Genomic DNA, 19465 nt, shown 5'->3' with positions numbered 1-19465 from the left:
CTGTTGACTTAACCCGGAAGCCAGCTGCACCAATGTGTCAGAGGAAACACCTTACAGCTAGCGACCGAAGTCAGCTTGCAGGCGCCCGGCCCACCACAAGGAGTCGCTAGAATGCAATGGGACAAGGAAATCCCAACCGGCGAAACCCTCCCCTAACCCGGACGACGCTGGGTCAATTGTGCGCCGCCTCATGGGTCTCCCGGTCACGGCCAGCTGTGACACAGCCAGGGATCGAACCCGGGTCTGTAGTGATGCCTTAGACTGCTGCGCCACTCGGGAGGCCCCATACCCACCTATTTGAACTCTTTGATGGGCCCATGTCCACGAGCTCTTTCATTTATTCTTCTCCCTTGCTGTCTATCCTGCTCCATGTTGAAAGAAATTGCAAGTGTTCACACACCCTTTTATATGGTGACCAATTGTGGTTACCACTATGTGAAATCAATTAGCAATAACAAGTAGTCATTATGTATGGTTATCATGTATTCTACATGTAATTTAGATGTTTATACTTTACAAACACACATTTTTATTTCTGTAGTTCTCAAAATCCATATATAGTAGACAAACCAGTTTAAAATCTATAGGTTTACCAAATGGTTAAGTGAATACCCATTAAGAGCAGTTGTATTAAGTGATGGTCAAATGTATTTAAACAAATGAGAAGAGAATCATATGAAAAGTATTGTGAGCATTGCATTGTGAAAGGCAATTACTTTATATGAAAGGTACAGTATTTCTAAATGTAACACTGATTAGGTTTGGTGAAAAAGTTACTGTGTAATTTTATGTGTTGTACTTAGTCAATTGAAAATGTGCTTAAAGTTTTGAAAAAACAGCCTTTTTGATGATCTGTTTTGAGTTTTGTACTAAGAGTTGTGAAATTTTACCACATAGCGACAAAAAAAAATACTGTAATAGACCCACACCAAACCTTTCATATTTCCCCAACCAGCTAAACAGGGCTCATCTGGAAAATAGACCTTGGTCTCAGGATTGACTTCCTGTCAAAATAATGGTGAAATAAAAAAGAAAAGGTAATCACAAATATGAGTGTTGGGTGGATGAGAAGTTCACATATTGACATTTAACATCTCAAACCTTTTGACTTGAAAAGGAACCTCAAGCTGCCATGAAGTTCCAGCAAGCGCTATTCTCCACATCCTGTGGCCTAATTGGGTAGGATGATTGGGGGCCAGTGTTCGCTAGATATTGAGGTGGCATTTCGCTGGAGAATTCCCCTGGTTCCACTAAGACCAGCCCGCTGTTCCTTCCTCCTTCCTTCATTTATCAATGTCTGCCTGCTTTTGCTGAGTAGTTTGTTTTTGCCCTTCGCACAATATATCACCTGTCATGTCTAATAGGAGTACACTGAACCCAGCCACATCCCATGGGTTCCTCTCTGCTTCCAGTTCCACCATTGCATCACCACAGATATAGATATATAACTTCTTTAATAGCTGTGTCTGCCTCTGCTTCTGCCTGCAACCTGCACCCCCACCCCACCTCTGAGTCCTTCTCCTCCATGTGCTGGCTTGAACATAAGCCAAAACGATCTATTTATGTAATATAAAGCAAATATTGATGTATTTAAAGTCCCATAAACCACCTGAAATCCACAATTTAGCAGAACTTTAGGGGTAATGTTAGTCAGTGCATCTATACTGAACAAAAATATAAACGCAACATGTAAATTGTTGGTCCCATGTTTCATGAGCTGAAATCAAATATCCCCGAAATGTTCCATACGCACAAAAAGCTTATTTCTCTCAAATGTTGTGCACACATTTGTTTACATCCCTGTTAGTGAGCATTACTTTTTTGCCAAGATAATCCATCCACCTGACAGGTGTGGCATATCAAGAAGCTGATTAAACAGTATGATCATTACACATGTGCACCTTGTGCTGGGGACAATAAAAGGCCACTTTAAAACTTGCAGTTTTGTCACACAACACAATGCCACAGATGTCTCAAGTTTTGAGGGAGCTTGCAATTGTCATGCTGACTGCAGGAATGTCCACCAGAGCTGTTGCCAGAGAATGTAATGTTCATTTCTCTACCATAAGCAACCTCCGATATCATTTTTGAGAATTTGGCAGTACCTCCAAGACCATGTGTATGGTGTCGTGTGGGCGAGCGCTTTGCTGATGTCAATGTTGTGAACAGAGTGCCCCATGGTGGCGGTGGGGTTATGGTATGAGCAGGCATAAGCTACGGTCAACAAACACAATTGCATTTTATCGATGGCAGTTTGAATGCACAGAGATACTGTGACGAGATCCTGAGGCCCATTGTGAGGCCCATTTTTTAAAGGTATCTGTGACCAACAGATGCATTTCTGTATTCCCAGTCACGTGAAATCCATAGATTAGGGCCTAATGAATTTATTTCAATTGACTGATTTCCTTACATGAACTGTAACTCAGTAAAATGTTTGAAATTGTGCATGTTGCGTTTATATTTTTGTTCAGTATAATTGCAAATAGATAATTGGGTTTAGAGTCTGAGAACTCAGCATTCACAGTCCTGGCTGTCTGATTGTGAGGTGCTTATGTTGTTTCCTTTCCCCTCTGTATAGGCCTATTGGCTTCTTATAAGTGAAGTGACTCTTCACTTTTTCTGTATGTTAGTGATTATATTGTTTGTGATTGAGAGTTTTATATTACTGATTGTACATAGAGATAATATGACATTTGAAAGGTGGTATCATTTTTCTACAGTGTGGTTTTAATCTGTCTTCACATATTGTTGACATATTATCTTGCAGAAGCTCAAAGATTTAGGGGAAAGACAGTAACTAATTCTGATAACTCTCATCTCTTATACTGATGCTTGTAGAATGCGGACATCCCGGAAGCTCGCGCCTGCTGTCAAAATGGAGACGCTGGTGGTTTCCACTTGCCAGGAAGTGGGGCGAATGAAGTCAGAGAGGAAGAGGCGAAGCGAGAGGGATAACTGGGCCCAAAATCTGTCTACTCTAGCAGGTGTCTTTTATTTTCGCTCACCAAGCAATGCATTTTTGTCTGGAGACCAATGAGTGTTGAATTTGGTTAACAAACAAATAGAATGGTTTATTTGCTACGTGTTGCTTATTTGATCGAATAGAAGTTTCGTAATGTTTAGGTTGTTATGAGTGTACTGATTTAAGTAGGACACCTAACATCCAAGAAACTTTGAGAAAAAACTTTATATCGGAGTTGGGCCTGGGCATCGCTAGTTTAAGCACAACCACAGCCATAAACCCCGTCTATTTCTACAATGTATCTTCTTAAAATGTGATTTTAACCCTAACCACACTTCTAACTTTATGCCCAACCCTAACTTTAAATTAAAAACTGATTATAAAAATAAAAAAAATCATTATGTTTATGATATAGTTGTTCACACGCGTATCTGCTCTCTCATTGGCTAGAATGGCCCCACCTGATCTGGCCACTTCCCGAACGCCTTCCATTTTTAAAGACAGTTATTTTCATTGACAGAGCGGCCACCAGAGTATCTGGTCAATATAATGGATAATCTGTGATGAAATTCATTTTTCACAGTTGGTGATGGCGGATGTTGTCGAAATCGACACCATGAAGAATTACCACATAGCCTTTGAGAGAATAGACCCAGATACGAGCCGTTACCCCTACTGTATCGTGTGGACACCTATCCCCGTGCTATCGTGAGTTCCCGGAGTAAACATGCATGTCTACTTTGTTTTGCGCGTGATCATAATGGGGCGAGTTATTGGTGACAGCTCGGAAACTAACGTTATCTAGCTGGCTAGCCAGTTGCTATCTCGGTTAGAAATGCCGATATGTTCCAAAAAAATTGTCTAATTTAAAACGGTGACTTTCCTTTTTCGACGGACTCAGTCAGGGACAGTTGACAGCATAGCCCCGTGGCTAGTTAGCCTTTGCTGGCTTCGTAAAAAGGCACACAGGCTAACTAGGTTACAATAACGTTAGCTACATGGCTACAAAATAATTAATCCAACCAGCTGGCTTTGTATCAAAGTGGCTTGAAACAATCTATCGGTTTCAGCGAAGCAAGTCGCTACATTGTGTCAAAGCCACGAGCTGCTACAGTTGTTCAAAGTGACGTCATCTTCACACACAGGTTGTAGGCTGCTGTATCATTGGCATTTTGCACATTATACGTTTTTATCAGGCTACCAAAACAAAATGGGCTAATTTCTATGGTTTAGCTGTTTCAAAACAGAAATGTATTTCATGAAATCACCAGTTATTTAGTCTACCTGTTAGCTATATTTAAATATGATTGTGGTGTAGTGTTGTAGGGAGTGTATTTTGGATCAAGGAGGAGACTGATACAGAATGTGTACTTAATGGAACCCTATTCCCTTTGGCTCTGGTCAAAATGTGTGCACTAAAGAGAATAGGGTGCCATTTGGGGCACACAGACAGTGCTCACCACCTGCTTTTTACCCAACAACTCACCTGCCCCACATAACATCTCACTGCTTAGTATTTAGGTCGGCCCGACTGCACTGCACTCTCTCCAGGAATCCTGTGAGATTAATATTGGATCAGGCATTATCTAGGATGCCTCATCTGTGCTGTGCCTCTCTCTCCTGCACCATTTCACTGTTGCAAAAGAACATCCCTTGAATGCATAATAGAAGGGGATCACTGGTATAAACCAATCATATGAATATGCTCTAGTGGGCTGCCAGATTTATGAGCATTTCTCAAGAGTTCAACATTCACCTTTTGCTACTATTTCTGTCAAGTCTACGAATACAATTTCATGCATACGTTGGATAAATCCAACGTATGCACCACACACAACGCACTGCAACTGCCTCAGCAACGCAATGCTGCAAGGCAAACGCAGCGTTTCATTTGAAATGAATGTACTTCTGGTGTACTAAAATGCATTGACGCTGTCGGTCTGATTGAGGCATTAGGGTTAGTGGCCGATACACTGCCCTGTCTGTTAATTTAATCAGTTGGGCTTTATCCCACCTTGGAACTGGAGAGAACCTTTGCTTTGAAAGTCATCCACAGTGAATACATTGTTGTGTAAATCACAAAGAACTCAACAATTAGTTATTTGTTTTATTTTATTGTGACAGTAAAGCAGACTATTATTTGACCTTTTAATGTCTATTTAAATCATATTATTCGTCTTATTCAGATGGCTGCTACCATTCATTGGACACATGGGAATCTGCACCTCTTCTGGTGTCATCCGGGACTTTGCTGGGCCCTACTTTGTCTCTGTGAGTACTTCTGTTCTACCTCTCCTCTCTTCTTCTGTTCTTTCTTTCCTCTTGTGTTCTTCCTCTCTTATGTTTTTTTTTCTCTCTACCCTCTTTTTCTTTTCTTTCTCTGAAGCGGCTGAAGGAAATTGACCCAGATAATTTGGTTGAAATCCTGATGGGACTAGACACACTACACACACTAGCATAGATTTAGGGCCCATTTCCCGGACCCAGATTAAGCCTACTCCTGTAGATTAATCTTGGTCGGGGGGAAACCGCCCGTCACTGTTCCAGGATGTTGAGCTTCGTCTGTAATACTTGTTATACCCAGACCTCATAAGAGTTGGTGAACAGATTTGGGAACAGGCAAGTATAAATCGGAAGAACTGGCTTTAAACCACATTGAAATATCTCTCGGCTGCCTGTAGTGAACTATAGATTTATATACAGTGCATTCGGAAAGTATTCAGACCCCTTTACTTTTTCCACATTTTGTTACGTTACAGCCTTATTCTAAAATTGATTAAATACACATTTTCCTCATCAATCTACACACAATACCCCATAATGACAAAGCTAAAACAGCTTCATAGAATCTTTTGCAAATGTATTCAAAATAAGAAACAGAAATACCTTATTTACATAAGTATTCAGACCCTTTGCTCTGAGACTCAAAATTGAGCTCAGGTGCGTCCTGTTTAGAGCTGTCCCCGAAAGTCGTCTGTCCAATTGGTCAACATTTTTAAACTGTTTATTTTTCTCCATATATAGACACACCCTATAAGTTTTAATAAAATTAACTGCAGAGAAGAATGGGAGAAACTCCCCAAATACAGGTGTGCCAAGCTTGTAGCATCATACCCAAGAAGATTCTAGACTGTAATCGCTGCCAAAGGTACTTCAACAAAGTACTGAGTAAAGGGACTCGACTGGGGACTAGGTTTCAAGAGTAGGTGTGTGTGTGTGTTTGCTCACTATTACATTGGCCTGCCTGGGAGAACTTGTCAGGGACATATAAGTCCCTTCAGGGATCAATAGAGAGTTCAATATGGTCTGTTAACTCTCTGAAGCTCCCCTATAAGCACACTGTGTTGGCCCCAAAAAGAAAATCCATTCTTTGGGATTGCTAAATTGAAAAAAAGTATCTATACCCATAGGATTACCCTGGTCTGTACAGGGATAAGAACTAGAGACCAAACCCCTCCCCCTCCACTTTCTCCAGCGTGAGCTTTTCTAAATGTTAGTGTAATATTTGTTGTAGCTCGGGGATGGGTACATGGCGGCTGCGGCCCCCCTTTGTAGGCCCGCTGATCAATTTCCAAAAGCGGGGTTGGGGGGTGGGGGGACTCAGTCGGGGTCTCAACTTACTGTTGAGCATTAGAATAGTAGAATGCTATAGTTGTGCATCAGCAGTTTTTATCTTGCTATGTCAGTCACTGACAGTCACTCAATTAGCCATGTCAGCGAAAAACATTTTTCTAGCCAGCTATCTAAACTTGTAGTAATCAGGATCGAATTACCGACTGGGTGGCCCCATTGATTCACTTAGGGTCCCCAAAAGTCTAGGGCCGGCTCTGACTGCATGTGTGGGTATGCAGACCAGCTAGCCACTGCGGTCACTCAGTGGAGGCTGCTGAGGGGAGGATGGCTCATAATAATGGCTGGAAAGGAGTATAATGGCTGGAATGGATTGAATGGAATGGTATCAAACGCATGAAAACCATGTTTGATACCATTCCATTCACTCTATTCCGGCCTCCACTGATGAGTTCAGATTTTGTGGCCCCCACCCCAGTCAAGGTTGCCCATCCCTGTTCTAGCTAGACAACTTGCTCTCTTTGTGGTGTTTGGAAGATCCCAGCTGTAAGCTTTGTAACTGTTCACTAGTTTTAATGGCCTCAGTGGGAATTCCATGATCTGATACACCTCTACCCCCTGTCCATGTTTTGTATTCCACTCCCAGCCAGCCTGGTTGGCAGAATCATAATAAAATAGGTTTATAAACACAGAGATCCTATATGTAATTATATGTTTCTAACACTCAAGGGTCTTTCATGGTTAAATAAATAAAATACAAATAAATTAGGACAGTAAGTGAAACTGCCCCAGGGGACAATTAGTGGGGTAAACTGTAACACGCACACACACCAATGCCAGGCTAGCACCTCCTCTGCTTCCTGTAGCACTTCAACACCTTATATGGTTTGTTGTTGATATCTACTGAATTTATTAACATTAAGATACCCCAAAAAGTGTGCTTTAGGGTGATTTAACATTTGTTTTTGCATCATTCATTAGGCTTGATATAATGAACGCATTGCCATTTATATTGCATATTATTTTCTTTGTGTTTTATTGCAGGAAGACAACATGGCCTTTGGGAGACCAACAAAGTAAGTAAATGGAATGTTTTTACATTTACATTTTAGTCATTTAGCAGACGCTCTTATCCAGAGCGACTTACAGTTAGTGAGTGCATACATTTTCATACTGGCCCCCCGTGGGAAACGAACCCACAACTCTGGCGTTGCAAGCGCCATACTCTACCAACTGAGCTACAGGGGACTGTGTTTTGATTCTTATCCTGATGACTAAAATATTTATTATCCTCTTCATGGTCAAATCAGTAGAGGGATATTAAAACCTCAGCATCTTTTCTCAACATACAGTGGGGTCTGAAATTATTGACAGCCTTGATAAAGATGAGCAATAATGACTGTATAAAATAAATCATTCATACTGGGCTATATTGTATGCAACAACAACAAAAAAACGTGAAATTCTATTATTTTATACTAATACAATTAGGATAATCCTGAATGAATCGTGAATTATGATCAGTGAGAAAGTTACAGATGGTCAAAGATCATACCCCGAAGACATGCTAACCTCCCCTGTTATTGTAATGGTGAGAGGTTAGCATGTCTTGGGGGTATGATCTTTGAACCTCTAACTTTCTCATGATTACTCACGATTCTTTCAGAATTATCCGTAATCATGGTAGCATCCACATTTAATGTAAATCAAATCTAAATTGATTTGTCACGTGCGCCGAATACAACAGGTGTAGACCTTACCGTGAAATGCTTACTTACAAGCCCTTAACCAACAATGCAGTTTTAAGAAAAATAAGAGTTAGAAAATATTTACTAAATAAACTAAAGTAAAAAATAAAAGAGCAACAATAAAATAACGAGGCTATATACAGGGGATACCGGTTAGTCGAGATAATAGAGGTAATATGTACATGTAGGTAGGGGTAAAGTGACTATGCATAGATAATAAACAGCGAGTAGCAGCAGCTTTAAAAAGTGGGTGGTCAATGCAAATAGCCATTTGATTAGCTGTTCAGCAGTCTTATGGCTTGGGGGTTGAAGCTGTTAAGAAGCCTTTTGGACCAAGACTTGGTGCTCCGGTACTGCTTGCCGTGCTGTAGCAGAGAGAACAGTCTATGACTAGGGTGGCTGGAGTCTTTGGCAATTTTTAGGACCTTCCTCTGACACCGCCTGGTATAGAGGTCCTGGATGGCAGGAAGCTTGGCCCCAGTGATGTACTGGGCCGTACGCACTACCCTCTGTAGCGTCTTGCGGTCAGAGGCCGAGCAGTTGCCGTACCAGGCGGTGATGTAAGTCGCTCTGGATAAGAGCGTCTGCTAAATGACTAAAAATGTAAATGATGCAACCAGTCAGGATGCTCTCGATGGTGCAGCTGTAGAACGTTTTGAGGATCTGAGGACCCATGCCAAATCTTCTCAGTCTCCTGAGGGGGAAAAGGTGTTGTCATGCCTTCTTCACGACAGTCTTGTTGTGTTTGGACCATGACAGTTTGTTGGTGATGTGAACACCAAGGAACTTGAAGCTCTCAACCTGCTCCACTACAGCCCCGTCGATGAGAATGGGGGCGTGCTCGGCCCGCCTTTTCCTGTAGTCCAAGATCATCTCCTTTGTGTTGATCACGTTGAGGGAGAGGTTGTTATCCTGGCACCACACTGCCAGGTCTCTGACCTACTCCCTATAGGCTTTCTCATCGTTGTCGGTGATCAGGCCTACCACTGTTGTGTCGTTGGCAAACTTAATGATGGTGTTTGAGTCGTGCTTGGCCACGCAGTCATGTTGAACAGGGAGTACATGAGGGGACTAAGCACGCACCCGAGGGGCCCCCGTGTTGAGGATCAGCGTGGCGGATTTGTTGTTACCTACCCTTACCACCTGGGAGCGGCCCGTCAGGAAGTCCAGGATCCAGTTGCAGAGGGAGGTGTTTAGTCCCAGGGTCCATAGCTTAGTGATGAGCTTTGAGGGCACTATGGTGTTGAACGCTGAGCTGTAGTCAATGAACAGCATTCTCACATAGGTGTTCCTTTTGTCCAGGTGGGAAAAGGCAGAAGAAATGTTTAGAAACATATTCTGTTCTTATTTACAATAAAAATGACTCTAAAATGACACAATACATTATTTACCATTAATTTATATTGGGCACAAAATAATCTGCAAATGCATCCAACAAGTTTGTAGAGTCACACGCTTTATGTAGTCATTGCATGTTAAGAATATGGGACCGAATCCTAAACTTTTGATACTTTATTTATTTTTTGTGTTTTTATTACTAGTTGAACAAACAATTATTTCTCAGAGCAATTGTACTAGTATACAATAATATATATATATTTTTTTAATTTTTATAATATACACAGAGTGTACAAAACATTAGGAACACCTTCCTAATATTTAGTTGCACCCCCCCGCTTTTGCCCTCAGAACAGCCTCAATTAGTCGGGGCATAGACTCTACAAGGTGTCAAAGCGTTCCACAGGGATGCTGGCCCATGTTCACTCCAATGCTTCCCACAGTTGTCAAGTTGGCTGGATGTCGTTTGGGTGGTGGACCATTCTTGATACACACAGGAAACTGTTGAGCGTGAAACTCAGCAGCATTGTAGTTCTTGACACACTCAAACCGGTGCGCCTGGCACTTACTACCATACCCCGTTCAAAGGCACTTAAATATTTATTAGTTCCCATTCACCCTCTGAATGGCACGTATACACAATCCATGTCTCAAGGGTTAAAAATAATGTGTTAACCTGTCTCCCCTTCATCTACACTGATTTTAAAGTGGATTTAACAAGTGACATCAGTAAGGCATCATAGCTTTCACCTGGATTCACCTGGTCAGTCTGTCATGGAAAGAGCAGGTGTTCATAATGTTTTGTTTTGTCATTATTGCTCATCTTTATCAAGGTGTCAATCATTTCGGACCCCACTGTATCTAGAATTAAAGCATTTGTGCATTATTTATTATTTAAATGCAATTCTGAGAGAGAATATTGGTGCAGAGCAGTTAGCTTGGACCCAGATCTATTTGTGCAGTATACCCAACTCAAGACAGCACAAACAGATCTGGGACCAGGCTACAGAGTAGTAACTTTAGTTTCTATGTATTTGAAGGTACTGGATGCTGGACGTAGCCAAGGTGTATGCTAGTGGCTCCAACGCCTGGGACACAGCAGTGCGTGACGCCTCAGAGGAGTACAAAAACAGAATGGTAAGGAAATGTGGTGGGATTCTAGGTATCATAGATGCCATCTCCTGCTGTTGTGCAGGAGTGCTTAACCCCTAAACTGTTCCAGGGGTGCCGTTGATTATACTTCTCTCTCTCTCCAGCACAACCTCTGCTGTGACAACTGTCACTCCCATGTGGCCATGGCTCTGAACCTGATGCGTTACGAGAATAAGACCTCGTGGAACATGATCAATCTCTGTCTGCTCTCCCTAGTCCACGGCAAACATGTCAGGTACTGAGATACTGCTGCAAAATAGTTCCGGTCAAAAGAATCTCCTGCATTTGCATTGATGTTAAGAATTACCACAGTGTGACTGAACTTTTTTAGAGCCAGAACTGTATCTTACTTATGCTCCACAAAGCCATGCGAGGTAGGGCTGGATAATGGGTATGTGTACTCTCTGGGTCCCAGGGCCAGGCTGGATCTTAGAGGTTGCCATGGTGACCACCTGAGCCTCTGTGTAATTGATTACATGCGTGCGATCTCAAGCGTGTGCTGTCAAGACACTCTCTTATCTCTCTCCTTCCCCTTTTCTTTGCTCCCCGTCTGTATTGCCCACTCTCTTTGCCCTCCCCTCTCTGTCTCTCTGTGTTTCCCCTTTCCAGCTGTGCAGGGTTCCTGAAGACCTGGCTTCCCTTCCTCATGTTGCTGGGTATTATCCTGACTGTGGCTCTGACCATTAACCTGCGGTGACCAGCCAACCAGGTGGGAGGACACAGCTTATAGGGTGGTAAGGGGGAGGGACTCCTTGCAGGAGGGAGGCGAGGGAGATGGGGGTTGAGTGAGGTGAGCGCACACAGGGGGAAGGGGGACCCCCCTGCAGGTTGGAAGTTGAGGTGGGAGGTGTCACTCTACACCTACTCTACTCTGCTTGTGAGGAAAAAAAGACATGGAACTGTGACACCCCATCAACAAACCAACCAATGACAGGAGAATGAAGAGAAAGCCAAAACATCCTTCACTCAACTTAACACACAGCCTGCTTGTTTCTAGGATCAGGCAACCTGCTTTTCAATGGTGGTGGATGGCAATTTAGTTTTATGTTTATTTTGGGGTTGAGGTTAATTGTTCTTGATAGACAGTATCTTACTTATGTTTTAATGCCCCCCACACACATCCCAACCCCATGAATTTGTATGCAATTTTCAAATGTTTTGATTTTCAATGAAGGTTTACTATGGGGGTATAGACCATCGTAACCATCCATTACTTAGAAATGATGAGGATGTTGCTGTTTCTGTAGACTAAAGGAGCAATGGTAGAGGGGCAGGGGTTGTTCTTTCTTTCAGGGGTAGTAGTCTTGTCTCCCACAGGGACAGCAGCATCCATGTCTTTCTCTCCTACCATACTGAAACAAACACCCACCATCCATCTAATGACATGGGACTATGATGATGATCCACTGACTTAGTGCTTCCCATACTCCATCTTGATGCTTCGAACAGAAAACATGATATTTCACTTTAATGCCTTTCAAGAAATGTGTTATTGCATTGGCATTTTACAGTTGGTTTGATACAGTTCCTATTACTGCAACTTTTAATAACCTGTGATTCACCAAGAGTGATTTGTTTCAATTAATTATATCTATTTACTACATTGGTGTGTATCCAGGATAATAATTCTCAAAACTCTGCTATAAGCAAGTGATGCTTCATATCTTGTATAATATCTATGAGTCTAATTTAACTGCTTGTATCTGCATCTTATTAAAATATTTGTATTTTTCTTAGAACTCTATTGACAATTATGTTTAGACCCGTTTTAATGATGTCTCTTTTCAAAACGGGATTACAGATTATAGATTTCAGATAATCTCATTAAGTGTATTGGATTATTCAGATACTTCCTACAGTGGCCATGGTAACCTCTGTGGAACCCTGGACTCATAACTCTGGACTGCAGATGGGAATGCAATGCATGATGTTTTGGAATGCTGCAGAGTTCATTTATGTTCTAGAATGTGAGCATGCCAAATGTAGACCTTTCCGGTCCCTACAGGAGAGGGATCACTGCTTTCTGATCCTTTCCACGCTCAAACTTCAACCTTAATGTGCCCCAGAAGAAAGAAGTACCTCTGAAAACTGGCTCTGTCTGGGTTATTGACAAAATGAAAGTAATTCGTATAGTTGGTGCCTGAAAAACAATTTATCTTCGATCATAGGTCTTCCTGGATAACGTGTATGTACATTAATGGCTCAACTACATTTTTAGACCTTACCATCTATATTGATTTTGTATGTAGTAGCCTACTTTCAAACACTAGCTAATCCTAGATCAGAGTTTCCCAAACTCGGTCCTGGGGCCCCCCTTGGATGCACATTTTGGTTTTTGCCCTAGCGCTACACAGCTGATTCAAATAACCAACTCATCATCAAGCGTTGATTATTTGAATCAGCTGTGTAGCGCTAGGGCAAAGACCAAAACGTGCACACGGGGGGCCCCAGGACCGCGTTTGGGAAACCCTGTCCTAGATGACGGTTGGCACACAAAATCCATTGCCATGACTTTCTTCTGCGGTAGCAGGATCAAATCCCCTCATTGTTTGGAGTGAAAGCGCTGAGCCTTGAGACTTTTTTTTCTTTATCCTCCAGGTTTACGCACCCATACCCTTGTCGCACTACCGAGCTGAACTGAACCGATGTAATGAGCTGGCCTGGTTACGCATTCAGCATAATGTGTAACCGTGCTGAAAATAACAATTACTGAGCCAGAGTCTCCTCTCCTCCTGTGCCAGAGAAAGTGTCTCTCCTGCTGTCTCAGATGAGATTAGGACATTGTGAAATATCAATGCATCTCCATGTAGCCCTTTTCACATTCCTGCTTCTTTCTCACTTGTTGGACTTTATTATTTGAAATTCCATGTGATAGATGTTGATCTACTACTGCAATAACCCCAAATTGTATGTAAAAAAAATATAACGTATAGATTTGTATAGGAGGTCTTTAAAGATCCTTCTTTGTTTTCCATTACATTCACAGTCAAGGCAGTTTTACACTACTTCTGTAGCTGTTGGTGATTTTATGCCAAGATGCCAATTCTTTCCAGGATATTTACATTCCTTTGGTGTAGCTATACCTAGAGGTACTATGGCTTCTTTCTCATCTTTCTTTTCCCTTTCATGTTCATGTTCATGTGTAAATATTAGACCAAGTGATATTGTCTTAGGTTTGATTGTATAATCTCAAATATCCTGTTTAATTTTCTGTTTTAATTTATATTGTAAATTAACTATCCTTAGTTTTCTTCATGCTATACCGTACGATACAATATCATATCAAAACTCGTCACTGTTCTGCAATGAAGCAAATTTGTACCTGAATGCATGAGTGAGTGTGTATGTCAATAGAAGCGTATGGGTGTGTGCATGCATGAGGGGCGGTTGTGCATGTCCTGGCTGCATGTTCTATGTCTTTGTGGACATAAAACTATTTTCTTGAATCCTGTTTCTTTTTGGGGAATTGATGATAACTGCATATGATATTGGATGACTGCATATAACAATACATTTATATACACTTATTTATTACCACAAATGGTTTTCTAAAATGATGTGGTTGTCCATGATAGTATGTATGATAAAGGTATAGCACATAATAGACTAGAGTGTAACAGACCTTTTAAATGATCCATAGTTGACCCAGTTTCCCAGTCTTGATATTAATTGTGTCTACACTCTTAGAAAAAAGGGTTCCAAAAGGATTCTTCAGCTGTCCCCATAGGAGAACCCTTTTTGGTTCCACGTAGAACCCTCTGTGGAAAGGGTCCTACATGGAACCAAAAGGATTCTACCTGGAACCAAAAAGAGTTCTCCAACGAGTTTTCCTATGGACATCAGAGCAATCTTGAGGGAATCCTATTTGCGTCAGAAAATGATATTCATATGATAGGTAAACTATACAAAACCTTGTAGAGAGCATATCCAACTGACAATCTCTTAGGAAAAAATATAAATTATCGGAACCAAGACTTAAAAATAACTGATATTGGCACAAGATTGAGGGAATGTTGGAACATAACTAACGAGATTACAGTTAACTAAAATGAACGTTTAATCCAGTATAAATGTATGCATAGAATTTATTATACAAGTGACAACATTCACAAATTCTACAGCACAATGGCAGAGTCATGTCTGAAGTGTAAAACTAATAATGACTCAATAATTCTTCTGGGAATGTTATAAAGTCAAAAAGTTCTAGGCAGAGTTAGAAAATTGGCTGTCAGAAGTATTAGTGTAAATTTACTTTTAATCTGTCTTTCTTCTTATTTTAAGACGACATACTGTATGAGGGTGCAGTGAGCTACTCAATGGGTTGGACCATACTTTTCTCGCCAATCATCTTTTTTTAAATGTATACTTAAAGACTGGAAATCAACCAATCCTCCGTAATTTACACAATGGAAAGGTCAAATGCTTTATTATCTAAATGTTGAAAGTGTGTGTGCTACGGAGAGAAACAAAATGGTGCAGTTTGAGGCCATGTGGCATAAAGTGATGTGGGCGCTGGAGATGGGGGTGTGTGCTAGTGGGTCTGGGCGGGTGTGATGTAGATGTTTGTATGATGATGACGTTTGTATGTGTAAAATAATAAGAGTTCTCCAATGGGGACAGCCCTTTTAGGTTCTATGGTAGATGGCTCCTTTTTTCAAAGAGTGTAGGAGGTGCCATGTAATAGAAAGGTAGATTAAAACTAACAGTAGAAGGGTTGTCCCTCCTTCCTGACGTCATTGATGACTGATATTGTCGGTGAGTGATGAGGATCACCTGAGATGCAGGAGAATAGCTCTGCTCAGTGTGAACAAACCGACTGGGGCTTGTAGTTAAAGATGCATTCACAAACTTTTGTATTATTTCAGCCGGTAGTTTTGAAAACGGTGCTTAGGAACCAAAAATGGTCCCTGTTTTTTGTGTACTATGTCATCAAATTGTGTACTACGTCATCCATTTCGTATGATAAACTATAAACAGTGCATTTGGAAAGTATTCAGACCCCTTCCCTTTTTCCACATGTTGTTACCTTACATCCCCTCATCAATCTACACACAACACCCCATAATGACAAAGCAAAAACAGGTTTCCGAATGCACTGTATACAAAGGTATGTGGACACCCCTTCAAATTAGTGGATTTGGCTATTTCAGTCACACCCTTTGCTGACAGGTGTATAAAATCGAGCACACTGCCATGCAATCTCCATAGACAAACATTTGTCAGTGGAATGGCCTTACTGAAGAGCTCATTGACAGCCTCCCGAGTGGCGCAGCGGTCTAAGGCACTGCATTGCAGTGTTGCGGTGTCACTAAAGCCTGGGGTTCGATCCCAGGCTGTGTCACAACCGGCCATGACCGGGAGTCCCATAGGGCGGCGCACAATTGGCCCAGTGTTGTCCGGGTTAGGGGAGGGTTTGGCCGGGGGGGGGCTTTACTTGGCTCATCGCAGTCTAGCGACTCCTTATGGAGGGCTGGGCGCCTGCAGGCTGATTTCGGTCGTCAGTTGAATGGTGTTTCCTCTGACACATTGATGCAGCTGGCTTACAGGTTAAGCGAGCTGGGGTTAAGAAGCGTGGCTTTGCGGGTCAAGTTTCGAAGGACGCATGACTTGACCTTCGCCTCTCCTGAGCCCGTTGGGGAGTTGCAGCGATGAGACAAGATCGTAATCACATAATTGAGGAGAAAAAGAGGGTCAAAATTAAAAAAGAGCTCAGTGATCTTCAACGTGGCACCGTCACAGGATGCCACCTTGCCAACAAGTCAGTTGGTCAAATGTCTGCCCTGCTAGAGCTGCCCCGGTCAACTGGAAGTGCTGTTATTGTGAAGTGGGAATGTCTAGGAGCAGCAACGGCTTAGCCGCGAGGTGGTAGGCCACACAAGCTCACAGAACGTGACCTCTGAAGCGCGTAGCGCGTAAAAATGATCTGTCCTTGGTTGCAACACTCCCTACCGAGTTCCAAACTTCCTCTGGAAGCAACGTCAGCACAAGAACTGTTCGTCGGGAGCTTAATAAAATGTGTTCCCATGGCCGAGCAGCCGCACACAAGCCTAAAATCACCATGTGCAATGCCAAGCATTGGCTGTAGTGGTGTAAAACCCGCCGCCATTGGACTCTGGAGCAGTGGAAACGCGTTCTCTGGAGTGATGTATCACACTTGACCATCTAGCAGTCCGACAGACTAATCTGGGTTTGGCGGATGCCAGGAGAACGCTACCTGCCCCAATGCATAGTGCCAACTGTAAAGTTTGGTGGAGGAGGAATAATGGTCTGGGGCTGTTCTTCATGTTTCGGCTAGGCCCCTTAGTTCCAGTGAAGGGAAATCTTAACGATACAGCATACAGTGACATTCTAGATTATTCTGTGCTTCCAACTTTGTGGCAACAGTTTGGGGAAGGTCCTTTCCTGTTTCAGCATGACAATGTCCCCGTGCACAAAGCAAGGTCCATACAGAAATGGTTTGTTGAGATTGGTGTGGAAGAATTGACTGGCCTGCACAGAGCTCTGACCTCAGCCCCATCGAACACTTTTGGGATGAATTGGAACGCTGACTGCTAGCCAGGTCTAATTGCCCAACATCAGTGCCCGACCTCACTAATGCTTTTGTGGCTGAATGGAAGCAAGTCCCTGCAGCATTGTTCCAACATCTAGTGGAAAGCCTTCCCAAAAGAGGGGATGCTGTTATAGCAGCAAATGGGGGACCAACTCCATATTAATGCCCATGATTTTGGAATGAGATGTTCGACAAGTAGGTGTCCAAATACCTCTGGTCATGTAGTGAATGTTATGTCCTGCAAAAAAAAAAGTAACATGATTCGAAATGGATGACTTTGTATTATATGTTACAAATCCAATTCATACTATATGTTACTAATTTGTTGTGCTTAAGTGGAATTGATTTAGTTCTGGTAGGTGGACTCAATCTAGCCTGGTCCCAGATCTGTTTGTGCTGGCATGCCAATGGCCATAGGAGTTGGCTATCCAGAACAAACAGATCTGGGACCAGGCTAGTTGGCCTCTTTTCTTTTGTATTAGTATCCTTGGACAATGTCTATGCTAGATGATCATTCTCTCTATAGGTTGACTGAAGCACTGTTTATTTTGAGAATTTAGAGGCAAGATTGGATGTAAATTGTGGCCTTGATTCCATTCTGAAACCTTGCTCCTTTCCTCTAATGGAAAACCAAGGAGAAGAATGCATGTTTTTTGTGTGTGCAATGGAACCACTCCTATTTAAACTTGTACCAGAGTTCACTGGTTTGTTCTCGAATTCTGTTCTGTTCAAGAATCTGTTCTAGAATCAGTAATACTCTTCAGAGTGTAGTTGAATTGATATTTGATGTTCTTTCCCCTGGTTGTAACCAGGAGCTGGGTTGTGGAATGTGGACACCTGTGGTTTCACACATTCAGTCTGCTAACAAAAGACAGTTGGGATGCTATTATGACGGAGGGCCCATAATCATATAAAGTTATACAAAGCCTTACACCAATATCCTTCTTTTGTTATTTTAATCCCTTGAAATGTCACTATGCTGCTGAAGAGTTCAGTTTTCCCATGAAAGAATCAGAGTGAACTATGAATGTATTTAAATGACCTGTAACTATACCAATAAAGACGTTTATTATTGTAGACTATTTGTTTGTGAAGCATTTCTGAAGAAATAGTGCATACATTAGGCTACTATTCCTAGATCATATCACATTATCAAATCAAATCAAAATGTATTTGCCACATGCGCCGAATACAACAGGTGTAGACCTTACTGTGAAATGCTTACTTACAGGCCCTTAACCAACAATGCAGTTTTAAGAAAATAAAAAAAGTGTTAGGTAAAAAATAGAAATAGCAAATAATTAAAGAGCAGCAGTAAAATAAAATAACAGTAGGGAGGCTATATACAGGGGGGTACCGGTACAGAGTCAATGTGCGGGGGCACCGGTTAGTCGAGGTAATTGAGGTAATATGTACACGTGGGTAGAGTTAAAGTGACTATGCATAGATAATAAACAGAGTAGAAGCAGCGTAAAAGAGGGGTGGGGTGGGGGGTCAATGCAAATAGTCCGGGTAGCCATGATTAGCTGTTCAGGAGTTTTATGGCTTGGGGGTAGAAGCTGTTAAGAAACCTTTTGGACCTAGACTTGGCGCTCCGCATACAGCTTGCGGTGCCATAGCAGAGAGAACAGTCTATGACTAGGGTGGCTGGAGTCTTTGACAATTACTTATGTCTACTCATACAGCATAGGCTTATTAATTACTATATGCACTCAAAATTATAGTTAGACTAATTTGTGTCAAGGAGAAAAGGCTAATTGAAAAAAATTCACGCTAAATTTCAAGTGAATTTCACCGCTGTTCCAACCACTCCTATCGTCTTTCAGAGCTGACACTTGGCTATCAAAAGGACAACCTGGATTCAATTGCCATTTGTCATCATCCTGCAAACATCCTCTCTATGCTCTTTCCCTCTTTTTCTGTAGAGAGCATTGGTTTTTCTGTAGAGAGCATTGGGGGAGGAAGGGGGGGCAGACATCAGAGGCTCCGCTTCCCCTCCCTCTAAAAAGCATTGTTGATCTAATATCACCTAGAGTGAGAGAGGAGGGCACGTCTACCTCACACCATTTTATCTGCATTTTCTGTAGCGCAGCTTTTGATCTGCAAATGCTCGAAGGTGCATCCGTCTTTATTGATTTGGAT

General features: G+C 42.0%; 1 protein-coding gene across 2 annotated transcripts; it reads left to right on the top strand.

The window, feature by feature from the left end:
- Positions 1–3444: 3444 nt before the first annotated feature.
- Positions 3445–18369, top strand: LOC311133050 (transmembrane protein 222-like). Of its 2 annotated transcripts, XM_084166476.1 has the most exons (7): positions 3463–3673; positions 5152–5236; positions 7580–7611; positions 10662–10758; positions 10878–11008; positions 11383–11482; positions 13372–18369. In XM_084166476.1, the coding sequence occupies exons 1-6, from the start codon at positions 3555–3557 to the stop codon at positions 11468–11470; spliced, it is 552 nt and encodes a 183-aa protein (XP_084022602.1). In that variant the 5' UTR covers positions 3463–3554; the 3' UTR covers positions 11471–11482; positions 13372–18369. The 2 variants fall into 2 exon arrangements, with proteins under 2 accessions (XP_084022601.1, XP_084022602.1); XM_084166475.1 differs by lacking the exon at positions 13372–18369 and having other exon boundaries at positions 3445–3673; positions 11383–12505.
- Positions 18370–19465: the final 1096 nt, after the last annotated feature.

The sequence above is a fragment of the Coregonus lavaretus genome, assembly GCF_964263955.1.
Source record: "Coregonus lavaretus genome assembly, chromosome: 7".
Lineage (NCBI taxonomy): Eukaryota > Metazoa > Chordata > Actinopteri > Salmoniformes > Salmonidae > Coregonus > Coregonus lavaretus.
Note: the sequence above shows the minus strand (reverse complement) of the source record. Positions and strands in the feature narration are given on the sequence as shown.

Coding starts and splice junctions, on each gene's coding strand:
- LOC311133050 (XM_084166476.1), top strand. CDS start 3,555: ATGGCGGATGTTGTCGAAATCGACACCATGAAGAATTACCACATAGCC. Junction 3,674..5,151: donor ACACCTATCCCCGTGCTATC/GTGAGTTCCCGG, acceptor CGTCTTATTCAG/ATGGCTGCTACCATTCATTG. Junction 7,612..10,661: donor GCCTTTGGGAGACCAACAAA/GTAAGTAAATGG, acceptor ATGTATTTGAAG/GTACTGGATGCTGGACGTAG.